This window comes from Lytechinus variegatus, chromosome 3 (genome assembly GCF_018143015.1).
Source record: "Lytechinus variegatus isolate NC3 chromosome 3, Lvar_3.0, whole genome shotgun sequence".
NCBI lineage: Eukaryota > Metazoa > Echinodermata > Echinoidea > Temnopleuroida > Toxopneustidae > Lytechinus > Lytechinus variegatus.
This window is the reverse complement of record NC_054742.1, coordinates 15,981,840-16,007,026: the sequence shown is the minus strand read 5'-3', so window position 1 is coordinate 16,007,026 and position 25,187 is coordinate 15,981,840. Positions and strand designations below refer to the sequence as shown.

General features: G+C 34.9%; 2 protein-coding genes across 3 annotated transcripts in view; one reads left to right on the top strand and one right to left on the bottom strand.

Annotated features, from left to right (window-relative positions):
• The first annotated feature begins 528 nt into the window (after nt 1-528).
• On the top strand, nt 529-12,663 carry LOC121410334 (histidine decarboxylase-like). The gene is made up of 10 exons (XM_041602349.1): nt 529-624; nt 3,605-3,745; nt 4,582-4,725; nt 5,669-5,735; nt 5,939-6,101; nt 6,252-6,342; nt 6,714-6,812; nt 8,623-8,724; nt 9,242-9,653; nt 10,532-12,663. The coding sequence occupies exons 1-10, from the start codon at nt 529-531 to the stop codon at nt 11,170-11,172; spliced, it is 1,956 nt and encodes a 651-aa protein (XP_041458283.1). The 3' UTR covers nt 11,173-12,663.
• The window catches only part of LOC121410332 (macrophage mannose receptor 1-like), a 70,556-nt gene continuing 57,679 nt past the window's right edge, over nt 12,311-25,187 (bottom strand). For both annotated transcript variants that reach the window (XM_041602348.1, XM_041602347.1), the window contains 13 exons: nt 24,510-24,691; nt 23,980-24,044; nt 23,139-23,239; nt 22,496-22,652; nt 21,709-21,824; nt 19,528-19,688; nt 18,809-18,914; nt 18,109-18,350; nt 16,652-16,820; nt 15,778-16,032; nt 14,877-15,059; nt 14,459-14,494; nt 12,311-14,001 (listed from right to left, as the gene is read on the bottom strand). In XM_041602348.1, the coding sequence (XP_041458282.1) occupies nt 13,751-14,001; nt 14,459-14,494; nt 14,877-15,059; nt 15,778-16,032; nt 16,652-16,820; nt 18,109-18,350; nt 18,809-18,914; nt 19,528-19,688; nt 21,709-21,824; nt 22,496-22,652; nt 23,139-23,239; nt 23,980-24,044; nt 24,510-24,691 (2,024 nt within the window). In that variant the 3' untranslated portion in view covers nt 12,311-13,750. The remainder of the gene's footprint in view (nt 14,002-14,458; nt 14,495-14,876; nt 15,060-15,777; nt 16,033-16,651; nt 16,821-18,108; nt 18,351-18,808; nt 18,915-19,527; nt 19,689-21,708; nt 21,825-22,495; nt 22,653-23,138; nt 23,240-23,979; nt 24,045-24,509; nt 24,692-25,187) is intronic.

Genomic DNA, 25,187 nt, shown 5'->3' with positions numbered 1-25,187 from the left:
GCATTCTTTTCCATAAGATAGAGCTACAACTTGCTCTTTCCAGCCCCCCCCCCAAAAAAAAAGTAAGCACGCACAAAGTTACACTTTTTGTCTAATGTGTAAGAACAAAGATTAACAACAAACACTAACAGAAGAAGTCTAAACGATTATTAGATTTCTGTTATGCAGATTAAAAACAATAAAACGATAAAGAAAAAACTTTTTTTTTCTTCAAATTGTTACATGTATCATTCCTGATACCAGTTTTTGATAAAAGATCATTGTTTTATCTGTGTAAAGGCTCAAAATCATAATCAGTTTTCACACAATATTTTGTTTTTGCTTTTTCTGTTTCAAAATCAGAAAATGAATTGAGAGTAACTCGATTCAAACATTACATTCCGTGTAAGGAAGCAGGAATTGAGTACTGGTGGTGTGTAGTCTGATTGCGATATATTGCCATTAATATATCTTATTTAGTAAAATTCATAAAGTTTGCATCATGTGGTTAAAACATGCAGTTTTTTGTGTATTTGTTTTAATATCTTCATGATTGTTCTGTTTCATTATGCAGCTGACTTGATTGGTCTTCCAAGTATTTTCACCCACCGTGACACAACAAGCACTGGAGGTGGCGTGCTCCAGGTAGGACAAACGCTTCTACACGATTTCAATATCTAGGATTCTAAATGTTCGCAACACCAGGGTGGTTTTTCGTAAAACTGTTCATAAAGTTAGGCACGACTTTCGGCACGACTGGAACATGTTCTCATAATACTAGTCAGTAAAATATAGGGATATATCATTTAGCACAAGAAACTAGTCGAAAGTTAATTCATTCTCAACTTAGAAACATATTTATAAAACACCTAACTGATTATCTCAACTTCTGACAATCAGACTAGGAAATATTAAATGTGCAACACACAACAGTCACTGAAAGCAGGTGTCTATAAAATCTACAACCCTGGCTTTGGTGAGATACGGTATCCGGTTTATTAACGTATTTTGTATCCTTTAAGGAAGAATATCAATAACTATATACCTTCAGCCCTTGACCCTTGAAGGAAATTCAATATTGTATGTTTCCGATTGGAACTTTTGTATTTAGCAAAATAGTGGCAAGTTCACCGTTGGCAGAAATGAAATAATTACATGCGAAAGATTATTTAGATTAAAAGAAAAAAACATATCGTCACCATTGTTCCAAGTACTATCCTAAATTTTAGCACAAAAAGTCATTGTATGAACGATCTTATTTACACTGTACACTTCCCAACTTGAGTCAATCATTGATAAGTTCAAAATACAAAAAATGTTTTATGCGGATGACACACAACTGTATGTTACCCTTAAAAAGTTTAAGGATTCTGACCCCACTGCTGAAATTACACAATGTATTCAAGAGATTAAAGAATGGTCACAGATCAATAGCCTCAAACTAAACGGTGAAAAAACAGAGTTTTTACACATTTCCTCACGTTTCCGAGAAACAGAATCAATCCAGATGTTAAAACTTGGTGGAATGGACATACGCGCAAGTACTTCTTGTAGAAATCTAGGAGTTATATTTGATGATAAATTGACATTCGATGAATTTATATCCCAAAAATGTCGCTCTGCATCATATGCCTTATACAAAATTGGTAAACTTCGTGAATTCTTGGATAAATCCACCACTGAAAAATTGGTACATGCTTTTGTTTTATGTCACATTGATTTCTGCAATAGTCTCCTTTCAGGATTACATATTAAACAAATTAAAAAACTGCAAACCATTCAAAATTCAGCTGCGAGATTAGTAACACGAACACGCAAGTATGAAGCAATTACTCCAGTTCTCAGAGAATTACATTGGCTCCCTGTCCGTTCCCGGATTGTATTCAAACTTCTAGTTTTTGCACACAACTGTTTTTATAAAATTGCCCCGTCCTATTTACTCGATTTAGTTTCATATTACCAGCCATCCCGAAATCTTAGATCAAGCTCAAAAGCATTATTTGTTGTTCCCTCTGTCTTTACAAAGTCATATGGTGAGCGTGCTTTTACTTATGCCTCTGCTGTCCTCTGGAATGCTTTACCGAATTCAATGAGATATCAAAGTGATTTATGTACATTCAGGAGATCCCTCAAGACATATCTTTTCAATGCATAAAAAACTAACTTTGAACTAATGGTCCAATCTAAATATCTCGATTACTTTATTCTTATATACCTTTCACTATTTCTTCTCTAAGCGCATAGGGACATGCTATGCTATGTGTGATGCGCTATACAAGAATTGAGCATTATTATTATTATTAACGATAAAAGCATATACTATAAACGATCTGGTGTTTACCCGTCTCTTACAAAATGAATAAGTGAAATAGTTTGGTACATGTTTGTTGATAAAGGATCAAAATAGAGTATGGAAAAACATGCCATTTCCGTCAGTATGTGTCTTCCTCAACGTCTATGTACGTGCTATCATTACTGTGGACGTCATCATGCAAATCAGTGTTCAGCCACATGGTCGAAATCAGCTGCTTTTCCTCACAACCCATTCAATAAACCCAGTCAAAAAAAGGGCTGGCAACAAGACAGGAATGTATTCCTTCCCTTTCTTTCCAGCCTCATCCAGCGGAAATTAAGCCCGCCTATAAAGGACGCAGGTGAGCTTTCTACGACGTCTCCGGCACAACTCATTAACTCGTCGTCTTCCGCGAGGATACCATCTAAGGCTTGAAGCCTTGGTGTCCTCCAGAGATATTGCTAGGGAATATCTGAAGCCAATAAGTTTCTAGAAGACCACTCGGTCGTGTAAATCAACCCAGGTGATTGGTACAGAACGCCCAAAGGTCGATTTGCCTCGGGCTGGCGTGGATGACGCCTTTAATGATGCACGTTCGATTTAGCATCAGGAATCTATTTCTGTCTCACCAACGTCTTCATGTACATAATATATTATAGAATGTCGGTACTGAAAAGGTTGCTCTTAAAAAGGAATGCTCATTGGTTTAGTGATGACGAAACCCTGACCTGAAATAGAAACTCGAAGCAATCAACCACAAAAATAATTTCCTTAAGATCCTAGATTAGAGACATTTGTAATAAAAAAAAAATGTTTGTGATAAGATGTTAATTGGACCATACCGACTTCCTAAAAATATATTCCATAGACCTAATCCTAATCTCTTGACCGTTCCTCGTTTTATTCCCTTGATTTTCTTGAGAGATCGAAAAGAACATTTCCACTCCAGATGTTGTTTGTGTCATTGGGTATTCTTTCAAGTAGTATGCCGGAAGTGTCGTAATCACTCTTGATTATTCAATTGACTATCTTAAATTCTTGAATTGACTGCTTAAATTCATGTTAAAGAAAGTTTTTACGATAAATTCCATGTATGTAGTCCTGAAAAGGACTAAATAGTCCTGTTCAGGACTACATACATGGTGTTTACCGTAAAAAACTTCCATTATTCACTCCACCATGGAAACCTTCAAAGATCATCTAAATTCATGTTAGAGACAAAATAATGTTTAACATACTTTTGGAATTCAACGTTATTTCTCTTTGCTTTACTATAGCATATCATGAGGTATTTTTTCAGTTCCTTGTCAAGTGTGTTTCATTATCTTTCAGGGCACCATGAGTGAGGCCACTTTAGTATCAATGTTCGCTGCTCGACGAGATGCTATAATCCGACTTCAGGAGAAACCAGAATACCAAGGAATGGAAGAAGCGACGATATGTTCCAAGCTAGTTGCTTATTGTTCAGATCAGGTATTATTACCCAGAATTTAAAGCATTTTACCTGGCTCAAAGACTACAGTAGGCACATGCAAGCATGTAAGATATATCTTTGGAAATATGAGTTGTTCTCTCTCCTGCTATAGTCCGATGGTTTGCTAGTTTACCATTCATGGAACCTGTTCAAAACAAACACAAAAAGTGGGCACCAATAAAGTACTATTTATACAACCAAACGAGATGAATTTTGCAACGCTTGCCGGCAGTGAGATATATCTCTTGGGTGGAAATAGCTCAAGGAATGTTTGAAGAGTAATATTGTTGTATTAAAAGAATGGGAAACTTAAAATCTCATGGTATGTAAAGGTTATCATATCATTGATGATTTGTAGCGACTACATTCAACATCTTGTGTCTTTGAAAGTAAGCCCAAGGAAGTAAGCCAAATGAATTTAGAGTGCTATGATAGTAATAAGTTTTGCAAATCTATAGATTTATTCAGAATTATTCAGAATTAAACAAGTCACAAACATTGGATAAAACTGATTTTTTTTTATTTACCTTGTTCATCACACTCAGCTTGATCTTTGACATGATCAATCGGATTTCAATATTAAGTATGGATTTTCATGAACACTTTTTTATAACCATGAGATGAGTAATATTACATTATAGGGATATATTAAAAATTGTCAGCATGGACGGCGGAGTAGAGGATTATACTTTGTATTCGGGGGGGGGGGGGGGGCGCAAAAATACACCCCCATGAACAAATGATAATCATCTGCTCTGCCGCTGATGATTGTCAGTATATTAAAGAGTTAATTGAGATGATATATATAAATACATTTATGACCTTGGATTCTCAGGCTCACTCTTCCTTAGAAAAGAATGCAGTGATAGCCATGGTGAAACTCAGACATGTGCCCTCAGATAAGAAGCTTAGCCTACGAGGAGAAGCGCTTCGTGCTGCCATTGAACAAGACAGAAATAGAGGACTGGTCCCTTTCTATGTAAGTTCACATCTACTCTAGATTGGTCAAAAATCAAGGATCTCTTTGTGGTAATATACGCACGTACACATCGACCCATATGAGCAAAGGTATTTGTGGATGCGGGTGTTTGTTAGCATGTGTGTGTGAGGATGTGTGTGTGCGATGTGTATTGATGTAGTTATACATGCAAATGGTAAATATTTTACAGAAATTTATTCAATAAAGTTATAATACTTGTAAATCACACTTAAGATATTTTTTACGTTTAGCACACTTTAAACATTTGGGATTCCCCTTCAAACTGACGAGGAATTTTTAAATTCCCCGTCAAAATTTTTAAATGAATCCCAAGTTCATGCTATTACATGGATTCCTACGAACAAAAGTACTATTAAAGTGATCATACTTTGAACACTCAGTCTATATTCTTTCTGGCCGCATACATTCGTAATTTCAAAGCTTCGTTATTCCGAAGGTTCATTAGTCCGAAAACGAAATGAGGTTCGCAATTCCGAAGTTTCGTTAGTCCGAAAACGAAATGATTAACGAACCTAATTTCGTTTTCGGACTAAAGAACCTTCGGAACAACGAACCTTATTTCGTTTTCGGATTATCGAACCTTCGGAATAACGCCACAAATGTTCGGATTAACGAACCCTTTTACGTTTTCGGATTAACGAACATCGATATATAGGCAATTTACGTGTTTCGGAATGACGAAGTGTAACCCTTTCTGGCACCCCTCTTTCACCTGTAAGAATATTTAAGGATTGAAAGGGGCAGATTTGGGAAGCAGAAGAAAGATAATAGAAAGAGAAGAAAGGAAGAAGAATAAGTAGTAGAAGAAGAAAAAGGAGGAGAAAAGGAAGAAGACGAAGAAAAAGGAAATTTTATTAAGAAAAGAGGGGAAAAAGAATTCACATGTTTCCATTTAACTGTAAATGAATTGTTTCTTTCATAGGTATGTGCCACCTTAGGAACTACTGGGGCTTGTGCATTCGACAATCTTGCTGAATTGGGTGAAATATGTGAGTATAAGATTATTATTATAAGATACTTCTGTTTCTATTTTTTTCAAACATTTATAGCATAAAAATTGAAATATAGATATACAATACCAATATAATTTATGTTCATAAATGTAAACCATACATATGAAAATTCGCATACTATATAAAATTTCACTTTCTCACATCACCATCTCCCTTTCCCCCACATGAAACCTTGCCAGGTGAAAGGGACAACTTATGGTTGCATGTAGACGCGGCCTACGCCGGTACAGCATTCTTGTGTCCGGAATTCCGGGGCCATCTCCACGGGGTAGAAAAGGTTCAGTCATTTGCTTTCAACCCGAGTAAATGGCTGATGGTTCATTTTGACTGCACTGCTATGTGGTGAGTTTCTGACACCATGTCTCCCTTTCATTCTAAATCTTCATTGTTCATGCACGCATTCCTGCATAATTGTCATGTACCATGATTGGCATTCGCTCTTTCCACAAGTTGCAAGCGTATCGTAATGTGTATTTTTTCTTTTTACTGCAGGATACGTGACAGTAAAACACTGGAGAAGGCATTCTGCGTAAAGCCACTATACCTCCGCCATGATAAGCAGGGATCGGCCGTCGATTTTATGGTAATTAATGTGTAGTGTAGGCTTGTAGTTTGACGTTCTAAAATTATAAATTTTCACTATTATGGTACAATGTTTATAAAGTGATAGAGTAGTTATGTAATTAGCTTAATACAAAATACTCTTTATTTCCACATGGACGATTATAAGCATTCTTTCAATTGTTCATATTCTTAACTTACATATCAGTTTTAGCAACGAGAGTGCTGTCTTTTAATCTTTGCATTCTATTATTTGCCTTTTGAGGAAATATATCCGAAAAAAATAACGCGTCATGACTTTTTTAATATGAAATAAAACGTTATCGATTTGTAGGTAGAAAATAAACTTTTATTTTAGATAACTCTATCTTTGTCCATATTCGCAATGTGCAGCATTGGCAAATCCCACTGAGTCGACGCTTCCGCTCCCTAAAGCTCTGGTTTGTTCTACGCTCTTTTGGTGTAAAGAAACTTCAGGAGCATGTCCGTAGGGTAAGTAAACCATATACATCGACTTTTTCCTATAAATTCATTAAAAATATAAGTAAGGTTATTGAGTAAGGTAATGACAGTTTGATCAGATCAAACTAAATGGATTCTCGACTGCTTGTATTCGAAATGTATGCCTCTGCCATTGACATATCAGAAATATACCAGCGTATACAGCCTACTTTAAAATTTTCAAATGATTCCCCGTGTCACCTTTAAGCCTCGACTTCATGTCCCCTATAATCAGATCATTGACATTCCCGTATGTATACATGAACGAAGTTTCAATTCGGGTCTTTAAACAGTTGTTTAGAATGAGATATGTACAGGTATGTGATGGCTTATGACCTTGTGATCTCAAAATCTCTTCTATCACTGTCTTTCCATCAATAGGCAAATACTTCCAAGGACAAAACTAGTTTTAAAGTCGTTTCCTCAAACGGTGTAATACCGCGAAAGTAACTCTTCCAATATTTTATAAAAATGACCCATGTGGTCATATATGACCTTCGACCGTAATACCCGTAAGACCTGTAAGCTACTCAGATAATGTTTACCCCCAATTAGAGGCGGCAGAACGTATTTTCGTTGGGGGAGCAAAGCCAAAAAGGGAACATTTATGTCAAAATGAGCATTCTGATGCAAACTGATTGATATTTTCACCACGAGATTATCATCAAAAGTAGTTGTTTGTTTTTTAGTGATTAAGTTGAGCGAGGCCTTTTTAAAGTAATTTCTGATTGTAAGATTAATATTCAGGCTTTATTGCAAATCTGAAGTTGTTAAACTCGATTTTGGTCAATTATCGCGCTGATTACTGTTAAAAATATTCTTGGGAGATGTTGTGGGTGCAAATCGTGATCTCATACTTTTGACATTTCATGCAATACGACATGAAAATTAAACTTTCCGAGCAGTTTTTGTTATCATGAAGGAGATGTGTATCTAACATTAATGGGAGCGCGAAGTGCGAACTGAAAATTTTAATAAACTGACCAGAAAAGGAATCTGTTAATGACATAGTGGCTCATGAATAGGATACATAACGCACTAATCGCTTAATGCGAGCGCGAAGCGCGAGATGAAAGTTTTTGATATTCCAACCTGAAAACTTAATATTCTATGTATTTTTTGTAACCAACAACAAAATACCTTACTGAACAATAATTGATACGAGCGCAAAACGAGAGCCAAAACTTTGTAATATTCCAACGTGAAAACTGGACATCCTAAGTATTTTCGTAACCAAGAACAGAATGAGTACTTTACTAAACAATAATTGATGCGAGCGTCAAACGCGAGCCAAAAATTTGTGATATTCCAGCCTGAAAACTGGACATTTAGAACATTTTTGTCATCATGAACACAATGGTGATCCTATTAAACAATAATTGATGCGAGCGCGAGTCAAACATTTTGATATTCCAACCTGAAAACTGGACATCCTAAGCCTTTTTTTTTGTAGCCAAGAACAGAATAAGTACTTAACTAAAGAATAACAGATGCGAGCGCAAAACGCGAGCAAAAAAAATGTGATACTCCAACCTGAAAACTGGACATTCCAACCATTTTTGTAACCATGAACACAATGATTACGTTATCAAACATTAATTGGTGTGAGCCCGATTGGTTTTAATCAAGAAGGTAACTACATAAAAATTACATTACCATCACCATTCGTAAAAAATGCATATAATTATCTTTAATGAACATTCAATTCGTAAAGAAAAGATCATGGGAATACTCATGTTTGGAAGGAATCCATGCCTATAGTGTTGATATTTCTCCGACTATATTTTGTCAAATTATACAGGGTGTTCGACTTGGTCGCTATTTTGAGGAACTAGTTTCAAACGATGCTGCATTCGAAATTCCAGCCGAGAGAATACTTGGTTTGATTGTCTTTAGACTGAAGGTAGGTTATATATATTTATATATGCTAATACAGGGCCCTGGGAACGATTTTGTTAATGGGGGTTGTTTAAATTTGACAAGCAAACAAATAAAATTAAGATATAAAAATAAAATTTTGTTTTTACATTTTGGCTATATATATCATACCAGCCAGATTTCGGGGAAATGCTGCCCATGGAAAACAAACACAGACAACACCACCAGGGTAAATATTTGGGACTCTTTAGCACCCCACTTCCAGTGCCAATGTAATAATAAGAAAAAAATACAGGCCAGTACTAAACTGGCACGAAATAATATTACTACAACATGTGTCCAGAACTATACAAGTTTAAAGGACTGCATGGAAGTTAATGTAATATGCATAATAATATACACCCAGCGTTTAGTTCAAATTGAATAATTCCTTATCCCAAGAATGAATTCTTCTTTCATACCTGGACAACAATACAAACCTGCTAGTGAAAAAAATAATAAGTGTTCATAAAAATTATTTGATCCTTATAACTCTTAAACAGGGACCAAATGAACTCACTCAAGAGCTTTTGAGACGCCTCAATTACTCCGGCAAGATCTATGTTGTACCTGCCTCCATTAAAGGTCTTTACGTCATCCGATTCACTGTGACGTCAACAGAGACCACTGAAGATGACATTTTGGAGGATTGGCGTCTCATCCAGTCACTTGCACGTGAAATTTTCGTCTCGACAGACATCGTGGCCAATGTCCCCACAAGGATGGCATCATGGCCTGGTGCCCTCAATCTTACCGGTGCACCAAGTGCCATCCACGTCCTTAAGAACCGGAAAGAAAACTATGTTGAAAACAACAACGAAGATAAGAGAGAAGATGAGAATGAAAGCCTTGCAAAGAAAATAGAAGAAATGAATGGGGAAGAAAGGGAGAATGTGCCACTCATCTACAAACCAGGCAAGCTGGGAGCTGTGCTTGCATGATAGTTGCTGTACACGTGAGATCCCGCCCGCATGGCATTTTCCTTATTTAGTTTGCCGTAGAACCATTCGTTTTTTTATATTCTAGCTTATAATTTATGTTCAGTCAAGTTTTACCATCTCAAATGTTTCGTGGTAAAAAATAGCTAATACTCTTACTTTCTACCCTTTAGTTTCCCCTCGCTTTATCTCTGCTTATTTCCATCTGATTATACATGTAGTTATCCTTTAGCGTGCTGTATTAGCCTATAGTAATAATGAACGAAATATCCTAATCATGAATGTATTCCTCTCCCAAATCGCCTTTGCTTCCATATGACTTATCAACTTGGACATTGGTTGTTATTATGATTTTTTTTTTGTTTAAAGTATTGTATAAATTTCACTTGTAGATTTCACTTATGATTTATACATAAAACAAATATTGGATATTTAAGGGAGTATAGCTTTTATGCTCACAATTACTTCTTAATTAAATTGCGTTTACGTTGATACTGTTTTGTTTATGATTATGACACCTTTCTTTTTTAATACTTACAGCACCAAGGTACATTACATATACTAGTAATCCAAATGTTCCTTTCTAATTCAGAGTCTCTTTGTCTTTAAGAGCCCTCATCTACCATATTCCACCCTAAACGTCCTTCGAAATATAATTGACTTTCAACATCGTTTAAAGACACCGTATAAAGTTGATTTAATCCTCCACCATTCAATCACTCCTAAATCATAATTACATCAACAATGCTTAAATAAGTATGCACTGGCGAAATAGATATCGTGGAAAGCATTTTTTTAAGTTATCATAATAGGTAATTCATTATTTTGTTGATTCTTTTTAATCATCGTTAACAGGACGAGAAAGAAAGACATGTCTAAAAAAGCTGATGAACTACCGTAAAAAGATGGGTCGTCGTGCGATGTCAGAAGAAGCTGAGGGCTACGGCTATCCTTTCAATGCATTCTATAGCTTCGAGGATACTTCCAGCGGTCTACCCTCACCATGCGAAGACCTTGATGACCAAGAGTTTGTTGGAGAGGATGAAGTGTTTGGGAGCAATGGTCATATCGAGAATGGGTACTCCAACGATGACGTGCTTGAGCAGCTAGTTGGCGATGACGATGACAACGAAACAGCCACACCTATGGACAGTCCCAAGGCAGACGATGATAACGCGAGCTTCCCGCCAACACCGAAGCACGAGGTCGCATCTGATGATGGCATTACTCAACTCAATACCACACCAAGTACCAACATCACCAAACTGGATTTCACGGCCAATGGGCAAGCACAGCCAATCATCATGGGCACAGAGAAACCTGCTGATGTTGGGGTCGCCAGCAAGGGTAGGTTTGGTGCTCTTAGCCAGACTAAAGAAAGTACCTACAATGGAGTGGTGAATATTTGCCACTATCGCTCTACCAAAGGCTCCTCAAACGGCTCCACTGAAAGAAACGAGGAGGAGCAGAATACTGAATTGTGCGACCAAGAATAATTCCTTGCCGATATAAATTCATTAGTACTAGAATCGAGTGTCATGTGTGTTCAATAACTATCGTAATTACTGTTTGAACAAGAAATTAAAATGTATTTTAACTTTTCTGTCTATATCAATGAATAAATGTATACGTTCTGATTGTAAATGCAAGTGATCGTTACTAAGAGGGCATTTATTTTTATTTCCTCTGTGCCCATCAAGATCATTCACACTTCCAGATTATGAAATCAATTTTTGAACCAAATAGGAAACCGTCTTTTAGAAACATATTTATGATTCATGTCATTGTAGGCTTTCCAGAAGTCCTTTATCATAGCGAATACTTTTCTGTAAGTAATTTGGATGTGTTTCGTCCCTGTAGTATGCTCTATAATTGGATCATGACATAGGTCCTATGGTGTATATACAGCAATGATAAAATGTTTGTATTATTTCGTCACTTATTACAAAAAAAAATAAAAGGAACGACACCATTGTAATCAAGTACAACGTTATCCCACATTGGTATTAGTCATGAAAATGGGAATTTTTATTTAGGATAAACGGACAACACTCTTCCTTCTATAAACCAATGAACCTCTTCGTTAATAAAATAAAGTTATTCGCGTCTGTATTCCAACAAAGTTTGTCGAATAAAAAAATACAATTGACATCTTGTCATTATCAAGAAATAGTATAACCTGAAAATCGCATTGAGCTTGTATAGATAATATTTCATTGCTTTAGATGAGATGTCCCTAAAACACGACAGTTAGTAAATGAAAATGTAATTGACACTTTGATAATTGTATCTATCGAGAACTTATGAGTTCTTCATTGAATCTTCATTGTAACCAATAATGAAATTAAGTGTAAAAAAATAAATTTTCCCCTCCAATATAACAGTAATTCATAAAGTTTTTACTTAGTAATCATTTGTCTTACACCCTACTCATGCTGTACATGTACGAGGAAGCTGTAAAGATTTGAATTTAATTTAATAATGTTTGAAGTGTGAATTTAGGAATTGTGTGTAGATCAATATTCAATTAAAGGAGGTTGTTCTTTAGCCGAAATTTTAGTGTCTAAATGTAGATTATATTTCGTCTCTAAGAAACGTATAGAACATGTAATAAAAACATAATTACTTCAGACGTTGATTAATCCTGAATTTATTCATTTCTAGACAAAAATGTAAATGGTAAACATCAAAACAGGAGGATACACCAGGCTTTCTCATGACATCATTTAGTCTATCGTCACCCCATGCCGTGCATGTAACTGCTTTCAAGCTATACCTTAATATTGTATTTTTTTCACCTCGTATTTTAATATTACCAGTGTTATAAGTAATTGATTATTCTCTATATTTCATATATCGTATTGTGACCTTTATAGTTAGTATATCAATCAATGATGAACAACACATAGAAAACAGAATTAAGGCCAGTCAGATATATGTGATTCTTTATTCACATATCGTATTTAAAATTTTGTTTTGCTAGTTAATATATTTGACAAAAATAAAATGTAAGCATGATGGATAACTTGAGATAAGAATCCGCAATTCAACGCGTTTACGGCTGACGTCATTTTGATGATAATATACAATGTAAAATTACATGTGCACGTAATTTTTGCATGTATGGTTCAAGAATGTTTCTGATTTACATTTACAAACGAAATATCCAAACAGATTGATGATACAGATGCCTACATATAGCTTGATCGCTACTACTACGCAACATAAGCATGTATTAATGGTATAATGACCTTTTCTTAAAAATAGTACAATCCGTTATAAGCACATTATTTACCAAATAAAAAGTGGTTAATGATATTTCAGTTAAGGATGTTCTGTCATGATTTCATTTAAATCTCTCTCTATATACATCTTAATTCTGTAGGTATTTAGTAAATGCAATTAAAAGGTAATTCAGATCCCAAAAGAATCAGTCTCTGATGGATTTTATTATGTTTCAATTAATGAGTCATCAATTAGTTTTGATAATTAAACATGATGAATTGTGCAATTGGAAACAGCCACAATTACAAGTGAATAACGCAACCATTTCTTGTTACAAACATGTACGGAAACTGCTTGCATGTAGGTGGAGGAAAATGGTAAATGCAAGAATAACGGTATTGACAATGAAAAAGAATATTTCATGTAAAATAGATGCTATGAGTAAGGAAGTTCCATTATTCTATTATCCCCCATCCCTCAATTAAGTAGGAGTCATTTCAAGACTACCTCTGTCCGACAATTTCCCCTTAAAAATAGAAAAGGTACTCCAGCAGATTCTCAAGAACACCTGTAATCATACATCGTTTAAAAACAAATACGGAAAATTAGTAAATGGAATATGAAACCTTACAAATTTCATGTAATAGAACTTTATTTTTAAATAGACTTGTTTTGTTAAATTGGGAAACTTTCCTGTGATAATAATTTACAGGATGATACGGTATTTTTTTCTGTAATTTTATTTTTAACAGTGCACACCACTAGGCAGCACATTACACAAAATACAAAAATTACAATCATCAGCATTTCCAAAAGGATATTATGTTAACTACGTGAATACAAAAGTGATTAGGCGACACTTCCGTGTGAATCCAATTGGATTGTCTTCTGATTCGAATCAGGAGAATACACTACATTATCAAAACCAGACGCTGGTGTCGGGATCGTGTCTTTTTTCCCTGACGACGTTGCCGATGTTGATGAGGTCCCAAGTTTTGGGACACTGCGCATGCCCATCATGTAGCCGATAACGAGAAGGATGACAGTGACAACTAGCACACAAGAGATGACGATACCAGCTATCGCTCCACCAGAAAGACCTTGGAGACATATACCAATCGATAAGTGTATTTAATCATCACAGTCTGTAAGACTTATTCATGAATTTCAGAATATCAAGTTAAAAATTAGATGTCAAACACCCTGCTATTATTACACCAGCTATTATCATTTAGGTATCTTTAGTCATGAAAGCGTAACCGGAACCTTATTCATGCTGCTGTCCATCATTAGGAAACTTGTTTTTGACTGGAGAGGATGACACCTTTGTCATGTGAGATTAATTGACCTGAGTAATGGGATAATAAAAACAACTTTTGTGGAGGACTATTGTCCATAATTTGACCACAACATTTTATTTACTTTGATTTTTTATTTTCAAATTATTTTTGTTTACCTTTCCAATTTAGGAGGTGGCAATGAATGTAATATCCCTATAATTGCATGGATTCACAGTATTTACTTTATAAAACTAAATGAAAATGTGGGAATAATTACCTTGGCCCACAGGCTCTTGACTTGTGCTGTTGTCATCTGTAAAAGATAATTCATAAAATGAGGAAAATGTAAATATTGCACAAAAAGAATTAATATTCAGTATAATTTATTATAAAAATAATTTAGACCACAAACAAGTGCACACACAATTGTTATTTACTAATTGTAAGGTATTTCCAATATATTCAGTGATTTTCAATATGCATATACCAATATCAGTGTATGCATGAATGACATAGGTACGCAAATAACCACTTACCATGATAATACCTAATAATTTTGACATAAATGAATCTTATCAACTTTGCATCAGTTTTCCATACGCTAAGGGAGAAAAACGAATGAATGATGTGAAAATTTTTCGAATGCTAATTATAAATTTTTATTGCTTTTTAAAACCCTTTATAAGAAAACATACATTTAGGGAATTTGCAAATGAATGATGATCCAGTGTTGCAGACTTCATCCTTCCATGTTCCATAGTCATTGGTATAAATTTCCACACAATTCTCCTGTGTTCCTCTCCAATCATTAGTAGGTTCTCCGTTATCCCATTGAACATAATCAACAGGGCTACCGTCATTCCACTGTGTAAATCCACCTGAGCATCACCAAGAAATAAAAGCACAACCGTAATTACTTTTATATTAAATTAGTTTTTCATTACAATTGCTTTCATACATAAGGGAAGAGAAACAATCAACCTAATCCGATAACCCAATGTTGGTCTAGTATGTTTTTTTTTAATGAATGCTATGGTACACAATTAGTGTAGAGTTTGTGAAAATTTGTATGATCAGGTTTAACAAGTTTTAGGGGATATGTATTGAAATAACTGGCTATCATTATACATAAATCATCTTTCTTTAAATGTACTACGTGTGAATCAGGTATCTTTACTGGGAAGAGAAAGCACAGTGTTAGGAAAATATCTAAAATTTGATATTATAAGTTTTAATTTTCCTTACGAAAAAAAAATCAAATTTTGGGGACTTTATATAAAGTGTTAGAAATTGAAATGTCCAGAACTGAAACCTCATATTTTTCGTAGGTTTATGATAATGCAAATATTTTAAAGATAATGGCAAATTCAAGTTGGCGAAGAGGGACACTTTTATGTACAAACAAAATAAACTTGAATTTGGCTAAAAAAATAATTAAATTTGTTTTCGAGAGACAGAAAGAAAGAAAGAGGGAAATAAGATATGTACAAAACAAATTCTAATTAAAAGACAGGCACAAGTTGCAGCCCGAAGGTAATGTAAAATTAAAACATAATTTCACTGAACTCTTACAAAGATATTTTAGAATAATCATACCCGAACTTCCACGTTCCAGTCCAATCCAGACGTTTCTCTTGCCGATACGGGTTTGTACGAGTTTTCGAATGAATTCATTTTCTTCTTTGCTGTGGATACTGGCTAGATCACCACCCATCTGTTGACATTGGTAACGAGCTGTTTGCCACTCAACGAATACGAACTCATTAGGAACATAATAACAATTTCCACCAAATGATGTTTGATCACTTTGACAGTAACCAGGGAGCTCCTCAACTGGCTCAGGTGGTTTGGCTGATGGTGGAAATAACATTTGTTTAGGAACTGTTACATATTACAATTTAGTTTACCAATCCATTATTTTAAATATTAACGAGTTGTGAAAAACGATGGCTAAATTCTTTGACATTATTTATTCATATAAATATCTATAATAGAACACTCATATGGAAATACTTTTTAAAAAAGGAACACGGTACTATATTGAATTTCCTTTTTATGCCAAGTTTTCACCATAAAGAAATTGATGAGTGATTGAATATTAACAAAGGACATTCCAGTGAATAAATGTAGATGTTACAATTGTCAAAGGTATGTGGACTTAAATATTTTTAATCTGCACGTCGTCTAGTCTACACATTGTCCAGGTCAAATTAGTGCGCATTATAACCATGCCTTAACGGATAGCGAGATGAATAGGGATGGAATAAGTGGAGGAAACTCTGGATCATTCCCAGGAAACAATAATCATTCACTTGGTAAGAGGTGATTATACATTTTGACAAGTATGGTTTATTAGTCTAAACTTTGATATATCATAGGTTTTAGGTATTTTTAAAATCATCATGATCATTAAAGACATTTACAAATCACTCACGTACATGATTTGTATTAGCCTCATGGAATTACTAACCATTTGTTGTTCGACAGAGAGTAGGATGAAGTTCGGTACAACTGGTATCATCCCAAGATGGCTTGTCTGTTATAATGACGCATCCTTCTCCTTCATTCTGACTTGGTTCTCCATCACCCCAGAATGAAACAAATACTGGCCAACCATCAGCCCATTGGTATTGGCCATCCTGGATTGGTAAAATGGGACAAAATAATTATGTGGTAAGTTCTTTTTGCAAAAAAAATCAGTGCACTGCAAACAAAATGTAGTTAGCATAACGAGTCTCCTAAAATGAGGGGGCAAACATGGAGTACAGGGAAAATGCAAACAGTCACAAGTAAGCGTAGCAAGCAAGCAAGCCAATATTTGGACAGTTTTAGTATGGATAGCACTGATTTTGTGATAATTTTAGCAATATATTTAGAAAATGATTTCACGTTTTAACCTTAAAAGGACTGGGCGGGTGGCATGATGGGCCCCTCAAGGCTTCGTGTCTCAAAATACTTAGTGAAAGCATATTTTATATCTTATCTGTAGCTCGAGTCCTGAAGAAAATACCGCTGTGACATTATGCGTTGCGACATGTGACATTATGCGTTGACAATTTGCTGCGACATTATGCGTTGCGACATGTGACGTTATGCGTTAGAAAAACTACGACATCATGCGTTGACTGCGACATTATGCGTCGGACGCTCTTGGCATAATGTCGCAATCTGCGACATTATGCGTTGGTGCGACATTATCGGTTGTAACAAGCCCTTCCATCTAACCAATGAAATCCAGTTCAAGCAAACAAAAACAAGTTCATTTTTAACTTCGGTAACGTACATCATAACCAAACACAAATCAAATATGCATCATATGCATAAACAGACACAAACACATATCAATTATAATTACAAATCAACTACAGACAAATTACCAAAAATGTACTATTGTATTACCAAGAACTTGTTTGGAAATGAGGGTATCCACCATAAGCACTGCTTGTAGAGCATGGATCCCTAAAATAATAACCAACCGTATGAAGCCCAACCAACCATCACTAGCCCATCCAACCAATGCAAGTCTATGCAACCAACTAACAAATCAAGCTCATCCAGTCTACTTATACAAGCCTATGCAACCAATTAATTCCATCCAAACACAAGCCCAGCCAACCAACCCAAACTAGTCCATGTTATCCATTAACAGTATAACCAACCAAAAACTAAGGTTATTTCAATCAAATCTTACCTGTACAACATGCCTCTTAAACAGGCTCATTCAGCAATCATGAACCCTGTCGTTCAAATTTCACTATTACCACATTTAGATTGATTAGCACAGTTCCCTTTGAGAGATTATTAGAGTACTAACAGAAATCACGACAGAATTATTAACAATCATGTGCCACATTATCCAATCTGGTTTCATACCATGCTAGATTCACCCTTTAACCAATATAAATGACAGAATCAAAATATATTTACAATTTTCTCCATGCCGATCCAAGCATCTGATACACCTCTGGAATATAGAAGATACTCCAAGAAAGCTTCATAGTGAGCATCCGTAATGCTTGCCAGGTTACCACCATCATTCTCACAAAATTCTTGGGCACCATCGTAGGAACGCCTGGTCGTGTCAAGTTTGAAGCAAGAGTCGCCATATTTGTAATAAGAAGGATCATCACAGTACTTTTCCTCTGGTGGATTGTCATCAGCTTGCGGATCTTAAACAACCACAAACCAAAATGATAAACTAATTTCATTATTGCTTTCCTAAACAAAATGCTTTCTAAATGATTCATAGACGATGGATATGATTCTAATCAATATATTTAATTTCTTATCATGTTTGTGGTCATATTTATTTTTTGCCTCTCGCATGGATCGAGTATTTTTTTTCAAAAAGCAACATTGCTCTGAAATGCCAATTGCTGTATACTGTACATAATGGGTAAAGAATTAACTTTCAATTTTTTCACGACATATGAGACGTTTGTACAGATTGCTGAAGTCAGGGGATTGAGTGTATATAGTATATGCTTTTGAGGATTGGGAATTAAGTTCAAGGCTCTTGCATGACGTATCCTCATGAATAGTCTTTAGGCTCCACTCTTTTTAAAAAGCATAAGACGTTGAGATGGTTAAAAATAAATTGAAATACTGCAGCAAACACGCAACATACCCAAGTCTCTCTCACATATGTATCCAATAGCATTAGAGCATTCTGAGTCACTCCACATACCAGCATACCATTGTGTGTTTAACATTTCAACACAGTTGCGAGCAGGCTAAATGATAAAGTAAAAATCAATTAAACATAAGATATCACAATATCATATTCGTGATGAGTTCATTATTTATCAGAGAGATAACTTGTGTTGCATACGAGAGGTAGGATTTAACATAAACCTGAAGATTATTTTTTTAAGCTATTGATAACATAAATCGTTTTATAGCTAGATAATTTTGTTAGAGAAATGAATTTGAATAAATTAGCTAAATCTAATTTATTATAGAACCCCTCACCCGCCCTAAAAATATATATACATATAAACATTAAAAAAAATCCAAGGCGAAACAAGATTACAATTACGAAGACTCTATGATAATTATTCTTGGTCATTTTCTTCAGGATTTTTGTCATTTTCTCCACTTCCCAGGGAGTGGAAAAGGTGCATACAATGTACGCGGGCATGCTATGATCCGATGCTTTGGGCCATTTTGGGGAAAATTGCTATACAACAAAATAGTTATTATTATTATTAAGGTGTGAATTGAGAGGACATTTCAAAGGTGACTGGTATTTTCAATTCGCCATTTCCACTTAAAAGGGAGTCTGGGTAAATTGTTACAAATTTATCTTCGATATTATTAACATTCTTTTAATCTTTCAGTACTCACTGCACCGGGTAGAGAAATGTGTCCGGTTGGTTCACCCGGAAACCAGTTAACATAAACTGCGGGTTTACCATCCGTCCAGTGATATTGACCATTCGATCCTTCATCAGAAAATCCGATCCATACGTCACCCTCTATATCCAATAGCATTGATGCTAGCAGAGCTAAAAAAATATATCAACATCAGTGATTAGTCTACAGGCCAGGTAGGGGCTAGTTTTCCATTACAATATCAGAAACCCCTCAGCATATATGTGTACATGCTTGGCAATTTTAACAATGAAGGAAATGAAGTTTGATTTTATATTTTCAAGTAATGCATCACTGGAAAATAAATGAAAGGTTTGTGAAACACATAACGATGTTTTTATGGAAAACATAAATTATCACATGAAAATAATTACTGCTCACATAAATTATCCACAAGAAAAACTATCAAAAAAGACAAAAGACAGAGTTTAAGGCCCATGCACTGAACTCTTGTAGGATTTTTAAATCAGGATCAAAATCAGTGGTGTAACTATGGATAGCAAATAATTGTGGTACTTATACTTAACAGTACCTCAAATTAAGAGGTTGTTTAGCACATCTATTCATTGATAGCTTTCTGGAAATAAAACAACTGCAATAACGTTTCGTCACCGAGAATCAGACGACAATAGACTGGTTAGCTGTGGATACCAACTGAAAGATATGGATATGGATACCAGGCGCGCCGGAACACTTACAATATTTTTGACAGCGTGAGATACCGAAGCGATCGAGCGGGAGGGGTTGTGGGACCCCCACGTAAGGACTTTGTATAAAAATGGAGTATAAAAGTTGCGTTTCTAAGAGCATTAAAAATTCCATTTCTTGAGAATTAAAGAATTCACTACGAAAGACTATACTAGTAAGTTATGAGAACCTATGAAATGGTTTTCATGTCTAATCAATTAAACTACGTATTGCGCTTATATTGACTCAAAATACCAGAAATAACATTTTTCATGCAATATCGATCCTTTCAGAAACATTTATTTATGTATATGTACATACATGGACGACGCGAGAGAGCACAATCATCATAAGTTTCAAGTATTTCGTGTCAGAACAAGGAGTGTATTAAGCAGAAGAAGCGTAAAAACAGAGACAAAATAAATTATAATGAATGTCTTCAAAATGTCATACTGTTCAAACTTGGAAACGTCGATAAGTAATTAAATCCCCATTCTATGCAAATCATTTCTGACATCAGCATTGGAGATAGTCCCTGATTATCTGTGCATGGGCAATAAATTTCATATTTTGTAACTGGAGGAAAAAGAAATATGACAAGCTTAATTGTCTAACAATTTAAAACTTTTCTGAAAATCATTAAAGTTTAAAACATTACTCGATTTATGTGTTTCCTTTTGCATGTTTTGTATGGCTGGGAAGCACTTATGGATGAATCCTTCAAAATCTTCTTTTTCCTTTACATATTTTCTGGGGAAAATATGACCATAACTAGGAAATGATGAATATCAAATTCCAGGAAATATTCATTAGTAAATAATCATTTTCAAGAAATATTACTAGATGACCTACTCTCAATCTTCCAATTTCTCGCCTTTCAAGTTTACTTCTTCGGAAGAAGTGAAATTGATAGGCGAGAAATTGGAAGATTGAGAGTAGGCCTAGAGTAATGTATGACGACCTCGAGAGTTATGGTTTCTGGGCTTGACAGCTATGACATAGATTCCATATGTTGCTCGAGTAATGGCGTTCACGCGCGTTAGTGATATCGGGTCCGGTCTGAGCGTTTCTGGGCGACCGCGCGTTTGTCAGCCACTTTCAATTTGCCATTCGGTTTTAGTGTGAAATGTATTCATTAAAAGATTAAAAGTTATCACACTGTAATAAGATGGAAACGGGGCTTATCAAAGGTATGTTTCACAGAGGGACATGTTCGTCAAAAGACGCGAGGCTTACTATGATATGTAATTGCAGCTGAAAGATAGGTTTACTGACATTGGACTGGTTGGCTATGGATACCAACTGAAAGATTGGTTTACTGACATTGGACTGGCTGGCTATGGATACCAACTGAAATATAGGTTTTCTGATATTGGACTGGCTCGCTATGGATACCAACTGAAATATAGGTTTTCTGACATTGGACTGGCTCGCTATGGATACCAACTGAAAGATAGGTTTACTTACACTGGACTGGTTGGCTATGGATACCAACTAGATTACCTCCCTCTCCTTGACATACAGATCTAGAATCCTCCCAGCTATATCGATCAGTCTCTTCATATCCTCCCATTCTATAACATCTGAGATGCGTTAATTGTGATTTTGAAAATTAATGAATCCACTGCCAATCATTATCACTGAATTACTCTCCTCTAATGATATATGAAAACAATTGCAATAATTTCTGGGAAAACTCAACATACGGTGTTTTAGAAGCTCTAATTTTCTTATCACCATATTCACATAATACTACCATTTTCTTCACTTGAATGAATATCCTATAATTTTTGATATCATTTTTATCAATGTAGCAGGGGCTGCGGAACCGGGGGGGGGGGGCTTCAGCCCCCACTTTTTTCCAAAACCGTGTACAAAAACGTAAAAATGACCAGATAATTGTGATTTTTAGCATGGTCAGCCCCCCCCCCCTTTGAAAACCGTTCCGCGGCCCCTGAGTAGTCATTACTATTGCCAATATAATTATGATTGTAATATTTTTATCATAATGATATGATATAACAATATAATAACAATGCTAATGAAAATTATGATAATAATAATAATATTGATGAAAATAATAATATTTATAATAGTTATCACTATTATCATTACTTTGGTTATTATCACCACTATCATTCACAATATGGGAATACTGATATACGATTTTATTGAAGAATGCTTGATTTAATAATTAAGTCATGATGAGGGATCCCTACCTATCAAAAGAATTCCCAATCTCCATGTTACTAACCTATTGAAGTATTTGAAATACCCATCACTACAGCCTCCTACAGGTGCTTCGGTTGGTGCACGAGTGATTGGGTTAACCGACTCTTCCATCTTCTTACAAATGAATGGGGTATTCACTCCACATGCTGCATCATTCCATACGCCATTTTGTTGAAGACCTGGTCAAATTGGTATTAAAGCAATAGATAAATTTAGATAATGTGAATACAATTTAGGTGTCAAAATAATGTAATGAGATGGGGTTGGTCTTTCACGATCATTACAGTAGATTTGTCTGACAGAAAATCAAGCTTATGTGGCAATGCGCGCATGATCTGACCAATGAGGTACCACATTAATTGGAAACGTCACACTAAAAACTTTGTGAAACACCTCCAAAGACATAGACATTCCTTTTCCCCTGCTTTAATCCCTTAAGCGTGCGTCACTATTCAGCTTATACTTCATATTCTTGTTTTATTCCAGTATAGTTTCCTGTAGGCCTATGAGCTGCTAAAGGGATTGCCACATCAATTATCAATAATACACATCGTTTTCCTTATCAATTGTATTGTAGATTTTCTGTCCATTTCGATAATTACCTCAACAGCGTTTAAAATTAAAAAATCAAACAAAGATATTTTACAATAAATTTTCACTCTTACCATTATAACGGTAAATTTCTCCGCATAGTTCTTCTCCATTGTGATTATTTGGTTCTCCTCTATCCCAGTTCTCGTACGTGTATGGAGAGCCGTCTGACCATCTAACATAAAAAAAACATTAACTATATCATTTTTAAATGTACAAGTTATCTATTGTTCCATAATAGTTTTGTTTATGGGAAGTTAGGTTTCTTAAAAGTGGACTAGCAATAAATCATTTATTACAATGTGGTTATGAAATCATCTAATGAATGAAAACAGCATAAGTCCGTTGGAACATGTAACAGGTCCATGGTTGGAAAAAGAATCGCAATCATTCGCAAGAATCAAACGCTGCTTGATTCTCAACGAATCAGGAGCGCATATTATTTTGGAATTAAGCTTGATTCTTTTTTTTTCTTGATTATTTCTGCAGCGGTTCCAAAGCCTTATATTTCTAATGGTTTGGTCATCTGGAAACTTAATCTGATTTGAATAGAGCTTGTTAAATTCATGCCAGCAACATCTTGTATGAAATAAACATACTTTCCTTATTTTCCACAGTGATTGTAATTTTTCGATGGCACAAATTTTAAGTAATATTATTAGATCTGTTTATGAGTGGAAAAATCCACATATGTCAACTGGTACTTAAAAAAATTACTATATGAAACTTTTCTTCAATGAGAGCATATATCGTTTCAAATTCTATTGTATTATAAGCAATATAAAAAACAGATAATACGTTGAAAATCAATCATTGGAATTTGAAAAAGAATGATTCAAAAATATGGCTTATTATCAACAAGACTATTCGCGGATTTGGATTAAAGAGATATATACATGAGGTTAAAATTTATACCTAAAACTTCCAGCAGCAACCTCTTGATGAATACCAATCCAGTAATTTATTCCAATGGTTGGAGCCTACAAAAGATAAATGGTATTTGAAATATTAAAAAAATAATAATTTTTCAACAACTTGGATTAAAAAATAAGTTGTTGTTCTTTTGTTGATTAAAATAGTTTCCAATGCATAAAATCACAAACATAACAGATTTCTTACCAATATCTTAATTTGCAACAAAATGATCACACAACAAATTAAAAAAATTCCAAAATCCTCCATTATGCGATCCAATCGGGGGCACATTATTCTCCAGGTATATTGAGATATTAGTTTCAATTGATATTTAGTGCCTATAAGATGTATTCTAGAGCTTGTCTATGTGTAATGACTGCGCTCTGCTACCTGATTCCAGGAGATTACTGATACCTTATACACCAACAATTTTCAAGCCTGAATTCTACTTCTTATTTTGTGAATTGATTACAATCTGAGATTATGTATTCTTATTTAATAAGTTAAATTCATTTGGTTGACATACACACCATTTCCATCAAAGCTGCGTTTTCAGCACTGCTCATGATTGATGCTAGATGACCTCCCTTTTGATTGCAGAAGTCTTCTGCTTGGGTCCAGCTTAATCTATCATTCGATCCAGCAACGTCACTGAAGTAATAGCAATAAGGTTCGAAATACTGCCAACCTGATGCCGTCAAACACTCTCGAACTGACAAAAATTAACAATTGCATTGCAAAATACTATTGATGCCTCAAATGATGAAGATATTGATGAATCAATGAGCTCTTATTAAAGGACAAGTCCACCCCAACAAAATCTTGATTTGAATAAGAGAAAAAATCAACAAACATAGCACTGAAAGTTTCATCAAAATCGGATGTAAAATATATGGCATTTTAAAGTTTCGCTTCATTTCACAAAACAGTTATATGCATATTTCGGTCAGTATGAAAATGATGAACTGATGACATCACTCACTATTTCTTTTGTATTTTATTATATGGAGTATAAAATATTTTTATTTTCTCGTCATATTTATGTGAAATGAAGTTTAATTCCTCCCTGAGCACGTGGAATTCATGATTATTTTAACATTTTGTGCTTCAGGCAAGGAGGTCCTAATCGTCAAATTTGTAAAAATTGAAATATAGTATAATTCAAACAATAAAAGACAAAAGATATTGTGAGTGAGTGACGTCATCGA

What these genes read in the sequence shown, in the direction of transcription:
- LOC121410334 (XM_041602349.1), top strand. Translation starts at nt 529, where the DNA reads ATGATTGTTCTGTTTCATTATGCAGCTGACTTGATTGGTCTTCCAAGT. An exon ending in TTGCTTATTGTTCAGATCAG is followed by an intron (nt 3,746 to 4,581) that starts GTATTATTACCC and finishes TTGGATTCTCAG; the next exon opens with GCTCACTCTTCCTTAGAAAA. An exon ending in GCCACTCATCTACAAACCAG is followed by an intron (nt 9,654 to 10,531) that starts GCAAGCTGGGAG and finishes CATCGTTAACAG; the next exon opens with GACGAGAAAGAAAGACATGT.